This window comes from Astatotilapia calliptera, chromosome 17 (assembly GCF_900246225.1).
Source record: "Astatotilapia calliptera chromosome 17, fAstCal1.2, whole genome shotgun sequence".
NCBI classification, from domain to species: Eukaryota; Metazoa; Chordata; class Actinopteri; order Cichliformes; family Cichlidae; genus Astatotilapia; species Astatotilapia calliptera.
The window spans coordinates 15,561,418-15,579,124 of NC_039318.1; the positions used below are offsets into that span (position 1 = coordinate 15,561,418).

Consider the following 17,707-nt stretch of genomic DNA (forward strand, 5'->3'; position numbering starts at 1 on the left):
CATTTTAGGTCACCTCCAGAGGCCTCAGGGTTCAGGTGTTATTACATGCATGTCCGCAGTACCTCGGTGGAGGTTCAGTTGTATATCTGGTAAATCAGTCCTGACAGGACATGTTGATGTGTCTCTCCTCCTTCAGCTGCTGCTCAGCAGCTTCTTCTTCATATACTATCAGGCCTGAAAGCCTCTGTCAGCACACAGAGAGCTGTTCCTCTAATTTTCAGTCCACTTCTAGTGTCATTTTCATGCCTCAGTCTTTCCTCCCTGTTTCCCTTCATTAAGAACAGCCTCTTGACAGCTGAGAACAATTCTGGCGAGACTTGAGTGAACAGTAGATGATCAGCTGAAGGTCCAGATCATCTCTCAGCTCCTCTGTCAGGTCTTTGCTGGATTTTTTTTAATGACTTTCAGATCCTGTCCATCTGTTGTAGAAAGGTTTAGCCCTCACACTTCTTCTGTACATATTTCTCTCTTATTTTTAGGGACACACTGCACACCATGCTGAAAACCAATTCCAAGTTGTCAGCTAACAGCTCTTGTGGAATCACCTTGTTGTGTTTGTGTGACATGCTGCTAGTAATAAAGAGCCTAAAGACACAATTTAAACCTGGTTCTTTCCTCAGGTGTCTATTATATGCAGACATAACACTGGTTCATCCTTGATTTAGGAGCCTTTTCATGCTTGATTGATTCAGAGGTCAGAGTTCTGTCAGGGTCTGGGTAGTTTTCCACTGCATCGGTTCCTCCCCTCTGGGTGGAGTCTTTGTTTTTCCTCACCTGATGGCAATCACACCGGCAGTATTTATGACCTGCGCACAACTAGTCTTCGCCAGATTATCTGCCAACTTTAGTCAGTTCTCGGCCTCACGTCTGTACCTTGGTGTATCATCGTGTGTACTTACCTTATTCCTCTGTTTTCTCGTCAGCATCTGGAACCCACCTACCAAGTCTCCTCCGTACAAGCTCTCCTGGATTCTGGTTTGCAGCTGCTGGTAACGTCTCCCCTTTCAAACTGCCAGTCTCTCTGGCCTGCCTCCCTGCATTTCACGCAGTACTCACCTGAACCTTTGTCTCCTGTCTTCCCCCTCCAAGCAACCTCCACCTGCAAGCACGTAAGGCAGCCCAGTGTAATTATTCTCGGATTAACAGCTCTCTGTTGGATTCCCGTGACTGCTCTCTCCTCTGTTTCAGTGCCCTGGCCAGCCAAAGTTTCCCCTGCCCAGTCCCTGCACCCAGTCGTCACTGCTATCTAGTCATAGTTTTGTTATGGTCATAGTTTCTCTTGCCTCAGACGTCTAGTTTAATTTCCTTAATAATAGTCTAAGTTTTCTGTTAGCTTCCAAGCGTTGTGAATAAAGACTCTTTTGTTACACCGAGTCCATCCCTTTTCCACGGGCCACTGTGCCGTGGCAAGTTCAGGCACGCAAACTTCTAACACACAAAAAACATTCCAATACAAGGACTGGTCTAAAACAGTGAAAAGCAGCCTTTAGAAAGCTGCAGAGCTATTGCTCAAGAATACTTTAACAATACAGAAAAATCTGGCTGCTTGGATTATAAAGTAATGAGGGGTGGCCCAAGACTTTTGCATACTGTGTTTCAGCCCTTCACTCATTTTTATTTCCAGCCTTTGTTCATGTTTTTATGGTGTTTTCATCACTGCTGAGCATGAGTGTGTGTTTCAGCTCTCAGTTTGTTTTGCAGAGGGTGGCCGAGGCCCGGGTGTTTGTACGGGACAGTTAATAAAACATGGCCTGGGAATTGGTCTGTGAAGTGAAGAGCTGCTGCTGTCTGTGTGCTGTTCATGCTTCAGCTACATCACAGACACCCTGAGTCTGCAGAGTCTTGATGAAGCTCAAAGCTGAGATAGAAAAGCTCTCTGTTTTACTCTACATGTTTTTATTGAGTAAAACTAAATCAACACACAGATGAAGCAAAGTCAGCTCCACAACTTAGTCATTTGAGCAGAATAAAGCCCTCTGATTTCCAGATGGACTTCTGAACACCCATGTTTATTACATGTGTGGATGAGATGCTCCCCATCACCATGGTTACCTCTGGTCATTAAGGGGTCTCCCCACTCTGATGAAGGAGGTCATCACATCAGACTGTGATGAAGCTACTTCAGAGACACACAAACTCAGATATCTGCAGGAGTGCTCTGACAGGTGCAGGCAGTTCCACCCACACAGAGGGGTGTCATTACTTTAAAACAAAAGGTGAATGAGCAGCTTCACTGACAGCCTGCAGACAGGCGATGCCTTGGATGCGACGAGCACGAGAACAGGTGAACAAACTGGAGCTTCTCTGATGAATCAGTGGCTCTGGGCTGCATCCTGACTCTTCTTCTGCATCTTTTTAATGAGCTGCCAGACCTCCACCTGTGACATAAAACTCACCTGGCCAAGACCCCCACCCCCAGGGCAGTCACATCCTGCTGGGTATCTGCTGTTACCCCACAGATCAGCTGCTCCCATCAAACAGTCTTTAATCTCTTTATTGTGTTTGTTCAAATGACACAGAAGTTTGCTCAGCTACATTTCATCACCTTCATGCCACAGATCAGAATACTACAAACACCATCTGTCCTCAACGAGCTTCACCACAAAACTGACGGAAACATCCAGGTCCACATGAAGCTCTCTGCTTCAGTCACAAAAACACTGTACAAACAGTCAAAGTAAATTCTTATGAGCTGCAAACTTTAAACACGGAAACAGTCAGATATCAGAAACATGTTTGCAGGTTTTATGCCTCTGGGCTGTAACATCTCCAAACTTTGAAAATAAGAGCACGCACACATTAAAACCTTAAGAAGTCTGAGAGTGTTTGAGTCGAGTTGAGTTCCACGCTGGGGCTTCTTCCTGTTGGATGTTGATCTGCTTTCACGTCTGACAGCAGAGCAGTTTGTGAAAGACGTTCCTGAACTCTGCATTGAAGGCCGTGTAGATAATCGGGTTGACAGCGCTGTTCACATAGCCAAGCCAAGTTACCACGGAGATGAGTGTGGGACCAATGTTGCATGACTGGCACAAAACTTTGGTGACATGGACAACAAAGAACGGAGTCCAGCAGGCCAGAAACACACCTGAGACACAGAGAGAGAGTTTCAGTTCAGTTTTGTTTATATAGCCCAAATAACAACAACAGTTGCCTCAAGGCACTTTATATTGTAAGGTAAAGACTCTACAATAATACAATGAAAACAAAGAAAACCCCAACAATCATATTACTCCTTATGAGCGAGTGTTTTGGCGACAGTGGGAAGGAAAAACTCCCTTTAACTGGCAGGAACCTCCAGCAGAACCAGGCTTAGGGAGGGGCCGCCATCTGCCGTGTTCGGTTGGAGTGAGGAGAGGAAGACAGGACAAAGACTTGTTGTGGAAGTGTGCCAGAGATTAACAATTAGAGCAGGGCGATATGGCCAAAAATATTTATCACGATATATATTTGAAAATTTGCGATAACGATATAACAGACGATATAATTGATGCGAGACAAAATACAACTCCACAACATTACTAGCGCAAAAAGACAACCTTCCATTTATTTTCACTTAAACAAGAAGCTGGTTTTTATGTACATTAAAGCTTTATAAAAATGTAACAGTGCAAATGCAAATTGCTTGCTGAAAGTTTAACCAAAAGGCATTTCCACTAGAAATGGGCTGACATATCCTGAGCATAACCATGTATAATATCCACTGAAGTTAAAAAGAGGTGCTTTGCAACATTAAACTGCAGTGTGCAGTACGTATTTTTTGGACCATAAGGTGCACGGGATTATATGGCACATTAAGCGAAACAAAGCAGTCAGATAAATCAAACTTTATTAAACTCATTCTTCTTGCTTCCTCCACTTCTGTACCATTGATTCATTAATGTTGAATTCTCTGGCAGCTGCTCTATTCCCATGTTGTTGCAGTATATTAATGACTAACCTCGTATTGTGGATGGATTATCTCAGTTGTTCTCCTGACTGAAGTTTGGTCCGTTTACAGCATCCTGCCATGCGATTGCATTTGTCTCTAACCATGAAGAACCTTCACGTTCACTTTTATAAGTGGAAAAGTGTTAGTGTTCGTCCTCCAGCTTCACTGTTTATGTTATGCTAACATAGCTGTGTCGCTAGCGATCACGTAGCACATCATTATATACCAGCTAGCCCAACTTCAGTAACCCTACAAACGTCACTGCTGTTTAGTTTCCTGTCTTCATTTATGTTGGAAGTGATAGCAGAGCTGTACGTTTGATTTTTTTTCAGAAATCTCTCAGTCAGAACATGCAATATCATGCTTAGGTAACTAGCAAAACTAGCGAGCTAACTTCCGCTAGCTTCCTGCTAACTTCTAACTCCGTTAAATGTAATAACTTTTGTTTTCATGGATGCCTGGAAGTTAAACTTTATAGTTACACCTGGTAAAGCAGCAATGCTGATCGTTTTATTAAAGATGAAAGAATTTAGACAGTTTTTAACTCTAAGTGATGCTGCAGTGTTGTTTGACCTGAAGCATACGGAGTTTAGGACCTAGATTACTCCCAGATTTAAGAGCATCTTAGTCCGACAAATACGACAATAACAACGGCCGCTTGCATGTTCTGCAAAAAAATGTGCTTTGTTGTGTATCTGACGGACAAACACCAAACCAGTTCCACATCATGGAAGTTGCACCATTTTTACAAACCAATTCTGGTTCATCAGTTTCACTCAACAATCGGCCATGTGCGTATGAAAACAAAGGCACTGCGCATGCGCGTTTTACTCCCATTCTATCGCGATATTTCATTTTCCTATCGTTGCCTAACATTATACCGGTATTACCGTGAACGGTATAATATGGCCCAGCCCTATTAACAATGACTATTAAGTTTGAATTTTGAATAAACCTGGTGAATTACATTTTAGGGAAAGAAGTTTAAATTCACAGAGACTCCAGTCTTCCTGCAGACCAGTTTATCCAAAATGACTCCTACCTCTGTTTTTACTCAACACTTGATCTGTTTGATGTTCCTTTGAAGCTCTAATTGCATGTTTTCTCTTTAACTAAATCCTTCACACTACCTTCAGCCTCATGGTTTTGGATGAGCTGTGAGTGTTAAACACTTTGTGGTGTGAATTAAAGCAGTTTCCACAGAGATACAAGAAGAGGTTTCTATTTTTACTGAGATTCACTCAACAAAACATTACGGTTAGTGCAGAGACGTCCAGCAGAGACAGCTCTTGTTTAGATGAAAAGACACAACAACAAGCCGTGCTGATGAGCTTTTGTGTTCACATTTATCTCAATGTCCATTTCTTAATGCAACAACTTTGAACATAATGATGTTTGAAACTGTGTCTGCGCTCATTTGCTTGTTAATAATAGTTGGAAGTTTCTGACAGATTGAATTCTTGTCTGTAAACCTGACTTATGAGACCTGGTTTCTGATGCACTGGCTCTATTTGGGTCGACTGATCCTTCAAAGTTAAGGATGTTGCAGATCAATACACAGTTTGATCACCTCCATCCTCTGATCAGATGTTTCTGTCTGACTTGGGTGGTCTTCTTTTGGCACTGCACAGCAGAGCTCATTTAATGGTTTGATGAAGAAGATGTGCACTCTCCACTAAAACATCAAATGAGGGAATGTTTATGGTGCATTAACAGCAAATATAAAGTTTTTTACACAGTGCAAGTCCAAACCTTAGATCTTGCTTTTACACAGAGAAAGTAAAAACTATTTGAGTTAAGTAAGGTAAAACAGGTTTGGTGTGAATGCACTGTAAGAGCTGAGTCAAAAGAATGTATGTAGACCTTCAAAGCTGTTCTGGCCCCATGTGTTCTAGTTACACTTCTGAGAGCTTTAGTTTTATAGAAATATCTCTGGAAACGTTAGACCTGTTGCTGCTTCAAACCTCCATTTGTATCAGATTTGCACCCACTTCAGAAGTAGACCTCCTTTACACTTGGATCTGCCTCAGAGCTGGGAATACAGTATACAATGAAAAAAAAGAGTTTGTTCAACTTTTTTGTACATAAACTGTAAAGTCAGTATTTGGTGTGACCACCTTTATTCTTCACCAAACCCAAAGCTATCTTAGGCTGTTTTTTCCTAACCTTTCTTTCTTTCAGAACCAGGTACGACTTCAGATCTGGTACTACTCAGACCTACTACTGGCTTAGAACTGGTCTTATTTTCTACCTGTTTGTGTCTTAGACCTGCCACTATTTAAGATCTGGTCCTACTTTAGACTTGCTACTTCAGATCTAGCCCTGCCTCAGACCTGATACTACCTTTGACCTGATCCTGCCTTAGACCTGTTCCTCCCTTAGATCTGGATCTATATCAGACTTGGTCCTACCTTATACCTGTCACTACCTTGTCCTGGTGCCTCACAGTTGGACTGGAGAATCAGCTACAACTATGAGAAGGAAGAACTCTGAGGCTGGTCCTCCCCATAGTTCTAGGCGATTCCTGTCTCAGATTTAGTCCCACCTAAGACCTGGTTGAACTAACACCTGGACATGAGACTCACCTACAACCACGGGCAGGACCTTCATTGCCTTGCGCTCACGGCCGCTGACCCTGCTGGTCTTGCTCTGCCTCCTCCCCTTCTTTTTTGCAGCGCTGCCTTTCAGGCCATTCTCTCGACGGCTGCCACCCTCCCTCCTATCCGTGGGGTCACCATCTGACAGGCTGTCCATTTGAGTCGTCATTGGGTCACTGTCCGCCACCACTGCTATACCATCCTGGTGTTCCTCCATTACCGGTGTCACTGAGGGTGTTGCCATAGACACGGTGGAGGGAGACGTGGGGCTGAGCCCGGGGGGCGCTGTATATACCACTTTTTCTTGACTGCCAGCTGTCGTGGCTTTAGCTCGCCGTAGAGCTGAGCTGAGCTGTAAAGAGAAAACTTGCCGACCAGCCCGGCCTGCTTGGGAGCGGCTTCGCCCACTCCAACGCCGCAGGCCTCTAAACATCCAGTAATAGAGGAAGAGCATGACAGGACAAGGCACAAAGAAGGAGCAAACAGACGAGTACACCACAAAGCGATCGTCCTCTAATTTACACACACTCGGGTCACGATCTGGCACCTGATTCAGACCAAAGATGACAGGACTGGCCACACCCAGTGACAGCACCCAGGTCGCTGTGATGAGAGCCAGCTGACGAACACTGAACTGGTTCCTGTTGTACTTCAGGGGGACCACCACTGCGATGTACCTGCAATAGCAGAGAGACAGAGGAGGTTTTAGGTTTATAGGCAAGTATTTGGACTGACTTAAACCAAGAGATTAGTTTTTATACTGATCACAGGGAGAATCAGACCACATATAACAAAATCCATCTCTACAGGCACTCTACAGGGGCAGAATTACCTCAAGAGAGCAGCAACGACTCATCCAAGAAGTAATAAGAGACACCAGAACAACATCCAAAGAACTGCAGGCCTCACTTGCCTCAGTAAAGGTCAGAGTTCATAACTCCACCATAAGTATTGACTAGGCAAAATGGGTCTGAGGTCAAAGAAAAAAACACTGCTGACCAAAAGGAACATACTGGCTTGTCTCAGTTTTGCCAGAAAACATCTCGATGATCCCCAAGATGTGTTTTGGGAAAATATTCTGTGGACTGAGGAGACAAAAGCAGAACTTTTTGAACAAGAGTGTCCTGTTACATCTGGTAATGAAGCATTTCAGGAAAGGAACATCAAACTAACAGTAAAATATGGTGTTGGTAGTGGGCTGTTTTGCTGCCTCAGGGCCTGGAAGACTTGTTGTGTTAAATGGAACCATGAATTCTACCAAAACATCCTGAAGGAAAATGTCTGGGCATTTGTTTGTGACCTCAAGCTAAAACGCACTTGGGTTCTGAAACAGGACAATAATGCAAAACACAACAGCAAGTCCACCTCTGAATGGCTTAAGGAAAACTAAAATGTAGACTTTGGAGTGGCCTAGTCAAAGCCTTGACCTGAATCCAACTCAGATGCTGTGGCATGACCTTAAAAAGGTGGTTCATGCTAGAAACCTTTCCATTGTGACTGGATTGCAATAATTCCACTGTAAAAGTGCCAGTTATTCATTGCAGTTGTCGCTGCTAAGGGTGGCCCAACCTTGTATTAGCATTAGGGGACAATCATTTTTTCACACAGGGCCATGGAGGTTGGGATTTATTTTCCCCTTAATAATAAATACCTTCATTTAGAAACTGCATGTTGTGTTTACCTGCATTATATTTGTTTAATATTTAGATTGGTTTGATGATCTGAAACATTTAAGTGTGACAATCATACAAAAAGTAGGAATTCAAGAAGGGGGCAAACACTTTCAAACCACTGTGTGTGTGTGTGTGTGTGTGTGTGTGTGTGTGTGTGTGTGTGTGTGTGTGTGTGTGTGTGTGTGTGTGTGTGTGTGTGTGTGTGTGTACTTTTTTCTGATTAATTCTGGAAAATGTTCTATACTAAGAATCTGGACACTGGATCCCCTCATTAGCTCTCAGGTAAACTGCAGGTGTGGGCAGAATGAGGCTGTATCCAAAATTGTGTGTGTGTATGAGGTGTCACCGCAGCCTCTTATCGGCTCAGAGGCTCTAAATAGAGACTGTAGCACCACTGGTAAAAATAGGTTTGGCGCCTGTAATCTCTGGCATATTTGACTCACTGAATTTCTTTTTCTCAACACTTTGTGTCAGTTGGTTCATTAACAGCTGCTGTCTGTAAAAATCAGGATGAAGTCACGTGTTATCTCATTAATGAGGTGTCAGCAGTGTGACTACAGCGACATGACTGAAATAAAGTTACAATGTGAGAAGAGAAGAAGAGCACACTTTTATTTAACGTGTCTCTTCATTAAAATCTATTAAACTGACTGAGGGACACAGCAGGTCACATGACTCTGTGATGAGGAAATATTTCCATCTCAGACAGTTCAAAATCTTAATTACACCTGCAGCAGATGTGCTAATGATCCTGTTACTTTGACCTGAATCCACAGCTGGACTCACCTGTCTACGCTGATGGCACACAGGTTTAGGATGGAGGCAGTGCACAGCATCACGTCCATGGTCATCAGAGCATCACAGATGTAGGTGCTCAATGTCCAGATCCCCCCCAAGAACTGCACACAAACAGAGAGAGGGCCTTCAGGTAAAACTGGGAGCACACCTAAGCTCAGAGCACACCTGAGCCCAGGCGGCTCAATCACACTGACCTCTGAATAGACGTAGAGCGGCAGCACGAGCACGGCCAGCAGCAGGTCAGCCACCGCCAGGCTGATGATGAAGTAGTTGGTGGCGGTTTTCAGAGAGCGCTCAGTGAGCACGCTCAGACACACCAGCACATTCCCCAGGATGATTACCAGGATCAGTGGCACCCCGAGAACCAAGGCCAGGTAGTTGTATTCCTTCAAGTCTGGCTCACCTGGAAGGGCACCAGGTGTCACATTGTCCATGATGGAGGCCCTAAGCACAGCTGCAGGGCTTTGCTCAACATCTGGACATGACACAGTTACTGTGTTATTGCTTCTTCGAAGTAATCTGAGCATTTAAACCAAGTACTCAAAGTAAGGCAGACTTACCTTGCTGCTTCCTGTACCGTCCGTGGTTTCAGGTGAGTTTCAGTGTCAGCACCTATTTGCTTCAGGTCTTTCTCTTTGTTCATCATTGTTGTTTTCTTCTGCAACTGTAAACAACAAACAATAACCTCTTTACATTAATTGTATTCATCCGCAGTTAAAAGTACTCCTGGTGTCTGCATCAGTGCAGGTGATGGGGGGGCACTTGTGTTGCTCTTATTTTGGTGGTTACATAAGGAAGTGGAGCCCGTTTTATTAAATGTCAGCCTATTGTTTGCTGAAGTGTCTCCTCTCAGAGACAATCACATCTTAGAGCCGCTCTCATCCTGCTCTTCATCCTCTGTTACCATGACGACCACCGACCATGGCGGCCAACATTACATGTAAACACACACACACACACTGAGATGTGTGTGTGCTTATTAACGGGCTCGATTTAACCTAAGGTTTTTTTTAATCAGCTGATAGATAATCAGCTGCGATATGTTTCTGAAGGATTTGTGGGCAACTAAGCTAACACGGGACATTTAACCATCATTTAACCATTTACAACAGGTGAACACACGATCATCTGCACACCTGAGACAGGTTTTTTTCACAACTGTTTGTTTCACAAGGGGTGGAGCCTGACCCACCTGACTCAGCAGCATATGAAAACACTGAGTTTGTGTGAGGCTGCCCTCCAACAGCAGCACAGTGAAGTGAGGTCAGGCTCTAACTGTGAACATCTGTGCAGCAGATTAACTATGTTAGGTGGAGGGAGCTGAGCTTGCTTTGTGTTTATGTTCACTGTAATCCTCACAGCAGGACAACGTCCAAGAAAGCTCCTCTTCCTACCTCCACCCAGACTCCCAAACACAGCAGGACGATCAATAATCAATAATGATGAGAAAGAAACACCAACAGCCTGTCTGTCTCCAGCACCTGCTCTCTGTAGGTCCAAGTTAGCATTATTGGGGGCGTGGCCTCTCTGACTGACAGGTGAACCTCTGAACTGTGTGTTGTTGGAGCCTTCTGGAGCATTTGTAATGATGTCACCTGACCAGTAATGTGGCTGCTGTGAGGTTATTGGACTATCTGATGTTACTGATCAGCAGGTGTGTGACTCTGTGAAGGAAAACTGATAACCAGAAAATTACCTAGCTGTCAGCTGGCGTCACAAAAATCTTTTACATACAGTCTGTGAGCTGAGGGGTAAAATAAACACAGGAGTTTAAAATCTGCACATAGGGCATTTTCACTCCTCGCCTCCTAGAAAGGTGCATCTGCATTTGAGCAAAAAACGTATCAAGTTATCGGTCTGTACCTGTGGATCTTTTATCTGAATATAAGCTAATACAGATCAACATCAGTTACCATGGCAATGTAGCAGATAAGGCCCACCATAATTGTTAAAGACCTTCTCCAGCTTCAAGGTGCTAAAGCTTCTTCCAGATGTTCTCAGTGGGGACATCCACACACTGAAACACAGTGCCACCTAGTGCATAACGTCCTCTGGCAGAAATCCTCCTCCTCTCATTAACAAGCGAATAAAAACAATGCTTCACCAATAATAATTGATAAGCTGCTGTCAGATGGTTTTGAGCTAGCTCCTGAAAAGATGTGACAATTTGTGAGAAAAAGCTTCATCAGAGTCACAGAATTGCTCCTCTAAAGACAAGAAACAGGCAAACAGCGCACCCACATGGCTGACTCTATGTGACTGTGACCTTTTTCTGCTGTCATTAGAGAAGCACTAATTTAGTTAAACTTTATTCATACTTATTTGGTTAGCGGCAGCTGGTTCTTCACCATGTAGCTACCACACACAGATTCTCTCTCTCTCTCTCACACACACACACACACATGGACAGGTAGACGGGATGAGTCTGTCATGTTTTCAGCACGCTCCTTTATAAAGATGTCCTGGCAGGTTTGTGATCAACCTGTTGATTGGTTCTTGTTAGGTTTGTTGTGCCAGCAGCACACCTGCGTGTCAGGTAACAGCAGCCAGAGAGAGAGAGGAGGCGAAGAACACTGCGAGGAGCGTCACCTCCAAAATAAGAGATCTTTTTCCTAACAGAGGAGGAGGCGGACATGTTAAATCTCTGCGCTGAGAAACCATAGCAACTGACGTGAAGACGTTTCCACAAGTTAATCAGAGTGTGTCACGGAGGAAGAGTGAGGGCGTGGGCCTCAGAGATGAGCAGAGTATGTGCAGGGAGCAGCTCCAGGTGGATGGACGTGAGAGGATGCAGCGTGGGTTTTCACTCATTGTCTTTGTGTTTTCATGCTTCCTCCGAGCTGCTGCGGTGGCCCTCGCTCTCAGGTTTACGTCTCGTTACCTGAACAGGTACACTAGGCTCACCTGCAAACATCCAAACAGGACCCGACATACCAACCCAAAACCTCCTGGTGAGTCTGTCATAATAAAGACAGCAGGTCATGATGTCACCAGGTCACATGACACAGTCCATAATCCATAATCCATGAATGGGTCATAATTATGTAGCACATCTGTCACATCTGTAATCTGATTAAACTTAGGTCATCTCATAATTTCACAATAAAAGCCTTTCTGATGATTTTTTTTTTTAATAAAAACACTAAACTTTATTTATAATTCTTCATTGACAAAATGTACACAGGCTGTCAGCACCACATGATTAAACCAAGTCATCCAATCAGCGAGAGGCGCCGAAAACCGTCAACGAGCCTCAAACCTGCAACCACACACACGATCATCACAGACACGCTTTAACCAACCTCACTCTGAGCCAGCGAAGGGTTAAAAACTCTGAGTGCTGGAAATGAAGCCATCTGAGCCCAGTGTGGAGTCTTCTCAGATAACACACACACACACACACACACACACACGTAGGTTTAATGTTGGTTATGAAATCCAGTTATAAAGCAATGAGATGCTGAATGATATATTTGCGTATAGTCTCTGAGTTAATGCTTCACATAGTTTTGCTCAATGTTTCATAAAATCATCTGCATCGCGTTACATCAGGTGTCGATCCTGATTAAATAAGAGGACATCACTTGTCAGCTTTAAATCCAGTTTATAAACGTCACTCACTGACCGGCCCTCACCTGTGAGAATAATCCGTGGCCTTGCTCAGATCGTTAGCGTTATTTTGTGTGCCTGTAAACGCAGCAGCTACAGCTCTGTGTCTGAAGCGGTTTGTCTGTTTGCCGACATTTGTTGAGAAAAGTTTGTGGTTTTCTGAACTTACGTTGCTCCGCTTCTTTATTGCTAGCTAGATGCTGAGTGTCACCACTGCAGCTTTATGGACATCTGCACCATGAACACAGATCGATGGTGAGAACAGGTCGAGTATCTCTATTCTGTAGCTGGACAGACCACCAGGTGGTAGCTAAGGGAAAACTAATCCATTAGTTGGTCCAGATCATTCCGGCCCGCTTAACCCACGGTGTTGTCCACCATTTCCACTGGCTGATTCTTCAATCGCCTGCCTTAGAGGTGACAAAGCTTGACCTCAGGCCCCACCCACTGACAGTTATGGAGTTTCCCATCGCTGGTATCGTTCTGGGTTACACCGCCTCCTAAACCTGACCAGAGAGGTTTCGTCTCATAGCTTAAAGCTGAAAAAAATTGGATCCTACATATGGATAACTGAGTGAGCCTCGCATGATGTCACAGTGGTGAGATGAAATCCTGAGGGTCACAGCAAGGAGGAAATCTGGCATTTATAACTGCAGTGTCTCTGCTCATATCATTCGGTGCTTATTTAAAGTTAAACTAAAATGAAACTAATTTTAAACTAAACCAGTTTGGGCACAATCATGCTACAAGATACAAAAATGGATGTCGTCCTCAGAAGTGAGGTGACCTCACCAGTCATAAAAAAACTCAGCCTGTGGGGGTGCTGTGATGTCAGAGAGGTTTGTGAGCATGATCAGTGTTTTTATGACTGCACACAGAAGTTAAATTTAAAAATTAAAGTGCGGCAGAGAAAACAAACATGTGATGATGACAACATCATTAAAATAATTAAAGGCTGTTCGAGGCGCCAGAGGCAGACTGATGGGATTAACTGAAACCTGCTGCCAGATTCATTCTCAAACATCACGTCAGCTTTAATGCTCGGGTGTAAGCAGATTCACTTCAACTTTATTATGTTACATGATCTAAAACAATTGTGTTATATTTTATTAAATATATTGTGCGATATAATATGATATTATGTTATGTTTATTTTAATCAAAGCCTAACAATATTGTGGACAAAGAAACAAACTCACGTTTCAGAGCTGAAGCAGCATCGTCTGTTCCTCCTCTTCCACTTCTGTGAGTCTCTTTGTTTTGTCTATGATCCAGAGTTTGGTCATCATCCTCCTCCTCTTCCTCCTCCTGTGTGAATATTTTTCTCCTTCTGTGAATCTCTTGCTCCTTCCTCTCTTCACGTCTCATCTGACAAACTTTTGTCTCCTCGTCTATAAAAAGCTACCCACCTCCTCCTCCTCCTCCTGGTGTTCCTGCTCTCTGATTGGCTAACAGTCAGCAGTGATATACTGACTCTCCTCCCTTCCTTCCTCGGTCATCAGGTGCTTTTTCTTCTTCTTCTTCTGTGGTATTTTGTATCTGCTGCTGTCATACCTGTGTGCTGTCAGGTGTGTGTGATGGACAGGTGTTCTGATTTTTATGGATCATCATTCAGATGAGATCAGGTGACCAGTCAGGTGACTGTTGATGTCTTTAAGGGCATTAAATTAAAAAGAGGTTTTCAGTGTGACTGAGGAAGGCTCCTCCTCCTCTGTGACCTTTAGCTGCTGCCTGATGGATGAAGACCGTCATCTCCAGCTGTGTCTGTCAGACCCCACTGCAGGCGAAGCCTAAAGGTGCCTGAGGATGCTGAGTCAGCATTGCTTATTTTTTTTAACTGTAGCCATGGGAATGGCACCAACCTGCAGGTGTTTCTGACCTGGGATCAGAGGCTGAAAGGCTCTTCATACTAATCTTCTTTTAGAAGTGCCAACGTGTAGAGACAGGAAGTGACACGGTTCTGCTCTTTAATTACCTCATCATTAACAAGCTGTTCACCTGTCAAACATTTCCCCTGGACTTTCACGTTCATCTGTAACTCCACCTACTCCAACTCCTCTGGGGAAAAACCAGGCAAGAGTCCCAGCTCTCCTCCAGGTGGACAGAACACCTGAGTGAGCTCCAGTGACCTGGAGGTTCACGATCGATCGACAGCTCTCTGTTCGCCGCAATAGACCAGCTTGGAGGAAAAAGTGATGGGATGAAGACAGGACAAAGACATGCTGAGGAAGGGAGCCAGAGATTAATAATAACTAATGATTAAATGCAGAGAGCTGTATAAAGCCATATAAATACTCAGTGCATCATGGGAATCCCCCAGCAGCCTATACCTATTGCAGCATAACTAAGGGAGAATTCAGGGTCACCTGATCCAGCCCGAACTATATGTTTTATCAATGTTACAGGAAAAATGATTCTATGTTTCTTTACCTTCTTTTAAATGTACAAAGATGCCTTTTGTCTGCCCTTTGCCTATGGTTAGATTAGTTTAGAATAATCTTTTTAGACTTTCTCAGCAAAGACATACTGTTTTGGGACATATTGTTTTAGATTGTTTTATCTCTCACAGCCTTCTCCCAGCTCTCTGCTGACGAGACTAGCGCCACATATGGAGTTGTTTATTTTATTTGTTTTGTATTTTCTTATCCTGTTCTCACTGTCTTTCCTATAAAAATTACCAAGCCACTGTGCATGGTGTGAGTTGTTCTTAGCAGCTCACCCGTGTACACGTTTGATAAAGAAAGTAACTTTGTCTCATTGTGTCTTTATTTCTCCTGGGTCTTTTACAGAGTTTTCCCCCAACAATCAAAAAGGAAAGTTTTAAGCCTAATCTTAAATGTAGAGATAGTGTCTGTCTCCTGAATCCAAACTGGAAGCTGGTTCCATAGAAGAGGGGGCTGAAAGTTGAAGGCTAAATTCTGGATTTAACAGGGAGCCAATGAAGGGAAGCCAATATAGGAGAAATATGCTCTCTCTTTCTAGTCCCTGTCAGTACTCTTGCTGCAGCATTTTGGATCAACTGAAAGCTTTTCAGGGAGTTTTAGGACATCCTGATAATAATGAATTGCAGTAGTCCAGCCTAGAAGTAATAAATGCATAAACCAGTTGAGACAGGATGTTTCTAATTTTAGAGATATTGCACAAATGGAAAAAAAAAAGCAGTCCTATATATTTCTTTAAATATATGCATTGAAGGACATATCCTGGTCAAAAACGACTCCAAGATTCTTCACAGTGTTACCGGAGGCCAAAGTAATGCCAACCAGAGTAAGAATCTGGTTAGATACCATATTTCTAAGATTTTTGGGGCCAAGTACAATAACGTCAGTTTTATGTGAATTAAGAAGCAGAAAATTAGAGGCTTCATGGACAGGGGCGGATTTAGAGAAATTTTCTTAGGGTGGCATGAGGGTGGCAAAGAAATCAAATGGGGTGGCAAAATCAAAGCCTTTTTTTTTTCAAACACATATGCAGGTGGTTACGTATGGTTAAAATAATTCAAAGTCTAACTTAAGTTTCACACTGTTTTTTTGTTAGAAAACAATCACATTGTTAGATGCTTAAATTACACAAAATGTCAGAAATCTGCACTGTCATGAAAATTTAAACCTAATTTTTCATGATTTGTTGGATTCACCCACTGAGGTCTGAAATACAAACGGCCATTTTTGACTCCTTTTGAGTTTACATTTGTATTTCACCCTCAGATTGTTTCATTTTATTTTTTTCCCCTTGCCTTGTTTGGTATCATTCTTTTTTTCAGCTCATCTGAATTTAGTTGTTTTTCACTGAAATACTGCATTAGTACTACTATTACTATTAATAGTACTATTACTGATCTAAAATCACACAAAAAACTTAAAATCCTAGTTGTATTTTTTACTGTAAAACAACCCCCCACCAGACATGTTGAGTAAATTTTTATAACTTGAAATGCAAATATAATATAATTGTACATTTTGTAAACATATACAACTATTTATCTAAAAATGCAGCCAATACACCTGCCGTTTTTTGGGTTGTTTTTTTTTCATTTTCTACAACCATTTAAAAATATTACTAAAACCAAAGTGAGAGAACAATCAGGTGTTGCATTAAGATGCCCCACAAATGATGTGTGCCAGTAAAAAAAAAAAGAGAGAGAGAGGGGAACCGCACAGGGATAAACCTGCAGGCCTGACAACAGGAGGTGTATCACTCCGCTGGTTTTCTACTTAGTGTTTACGTTCCAAATGTGCCTTTGTGACATTCATTAGTGCCCTCACTGACACACAAAACAAAACGACTACACAACAGAACAGCTACACAAGACAACACAACACACTAAGAATCCACTCCACACTAAACGTCACAAATCTCCCACATCTAAAAACTCTCCCCCCCTCTCTCTCTCTCTCTCTCACTCACTCGCTCTGTCTCGCTGCCGTTACCGTCACTCCCAAAACGTTTCCCTCTTCCTAAACAACCAAATCCCATGTGTTGACTTTTTTTAAAAATTGGTCGACATGGTACGATAGGAAAGAGGTGGCTTTTTCTTCCTTTCTTTACTGTTTTCGTGCTGTCCTTAGAAAACGCTTAAAACACACACACACACAAAAACGTGACGACAGTATTTAGAAAAAAGCGTGGCTTATATATATTATCACAATTCTGGATTTACTGGCCTGTAATTAAAATGTAAAAACTTTGAAGTCTGAACTTTCAATGTGGGCTGAAATAGAGAGTCAGCGTAGCTGCAGCTTTTTGCTATGTCAGCTTAGATCAGTCATGTGATTTGGAGGTGCAGCATGTCCGTGGACCACAGAGGGTTCATAACACTCACCTTCCTTCCATTTCCACAGTGTAACATCCAACCATCTGTGTAAAATCCGAAATTCCCATGGTGTTGTTCAAAATGTGCTCTGGCACAATCATAAACATGCTTGTTACTGAAAACAAGAAAAAAGCCGGTCCTGCTATGGGCTGAACCATTTGTTAATGGTGGAGGGGGGAACACTATGCAATATATTCCATTTTAGCATTTATAGTCACTGTTGAGTGTAACTACGCTCAAACTGTTAATGCTATCTTATTGTAATAAACAACACTGTTATATGCAAAACT

The 17,707-nt window shown here is 43.0% G+C and overlaps 1 protein-coding gene across 2 annotated transcripts; it reads right to left on the reverse strand.

Annotated features, from left to right (window-relative positions):
- Positions 1–2,476: 2,476 nt before the first annotated feature.
- drd4-rs (dopamine receptor D4 related sequence) lies at positions 2,477–17,500 on the reverse strand. 2 transcript variants are annotated; one of them, XM_026148044.1, is made up of 6 exons: positions 17,427–17,500; positions 9,557–9,660; positions 9,191–9,471; positions 8,985–9,097; positions 6,514–7,202; positions 2,477–3,085 (listed from the first exon to the last, which is right to left on the reverse strand). In XM_026148044.1, the coding sequence occupies exons 3-6, from the start codon at positions 9,428–9,430 to the stop codon at positions 2,883–2,885; spliced, it is 1,245 nt and encodes a 414-aa protein (XP_026003829.1). In that variant the 5' UTR covers positions 9,431–9,471; positions 9,557–9,660; positions 17,427–17,500; the 3' UTR covers positions 2,477–2,882. The 2 variants fall into 2 exon arrangements, with proteins under 2 accessions (XP_026003829.1, XP_026003828.1); XM_026148043.1 differs by lacking the exon at positions 17,427–17,500 and adding an exon at positions 13,804–13,950.
- Positions 17,501–17,707: the final 207 nt, after the last annotated feature.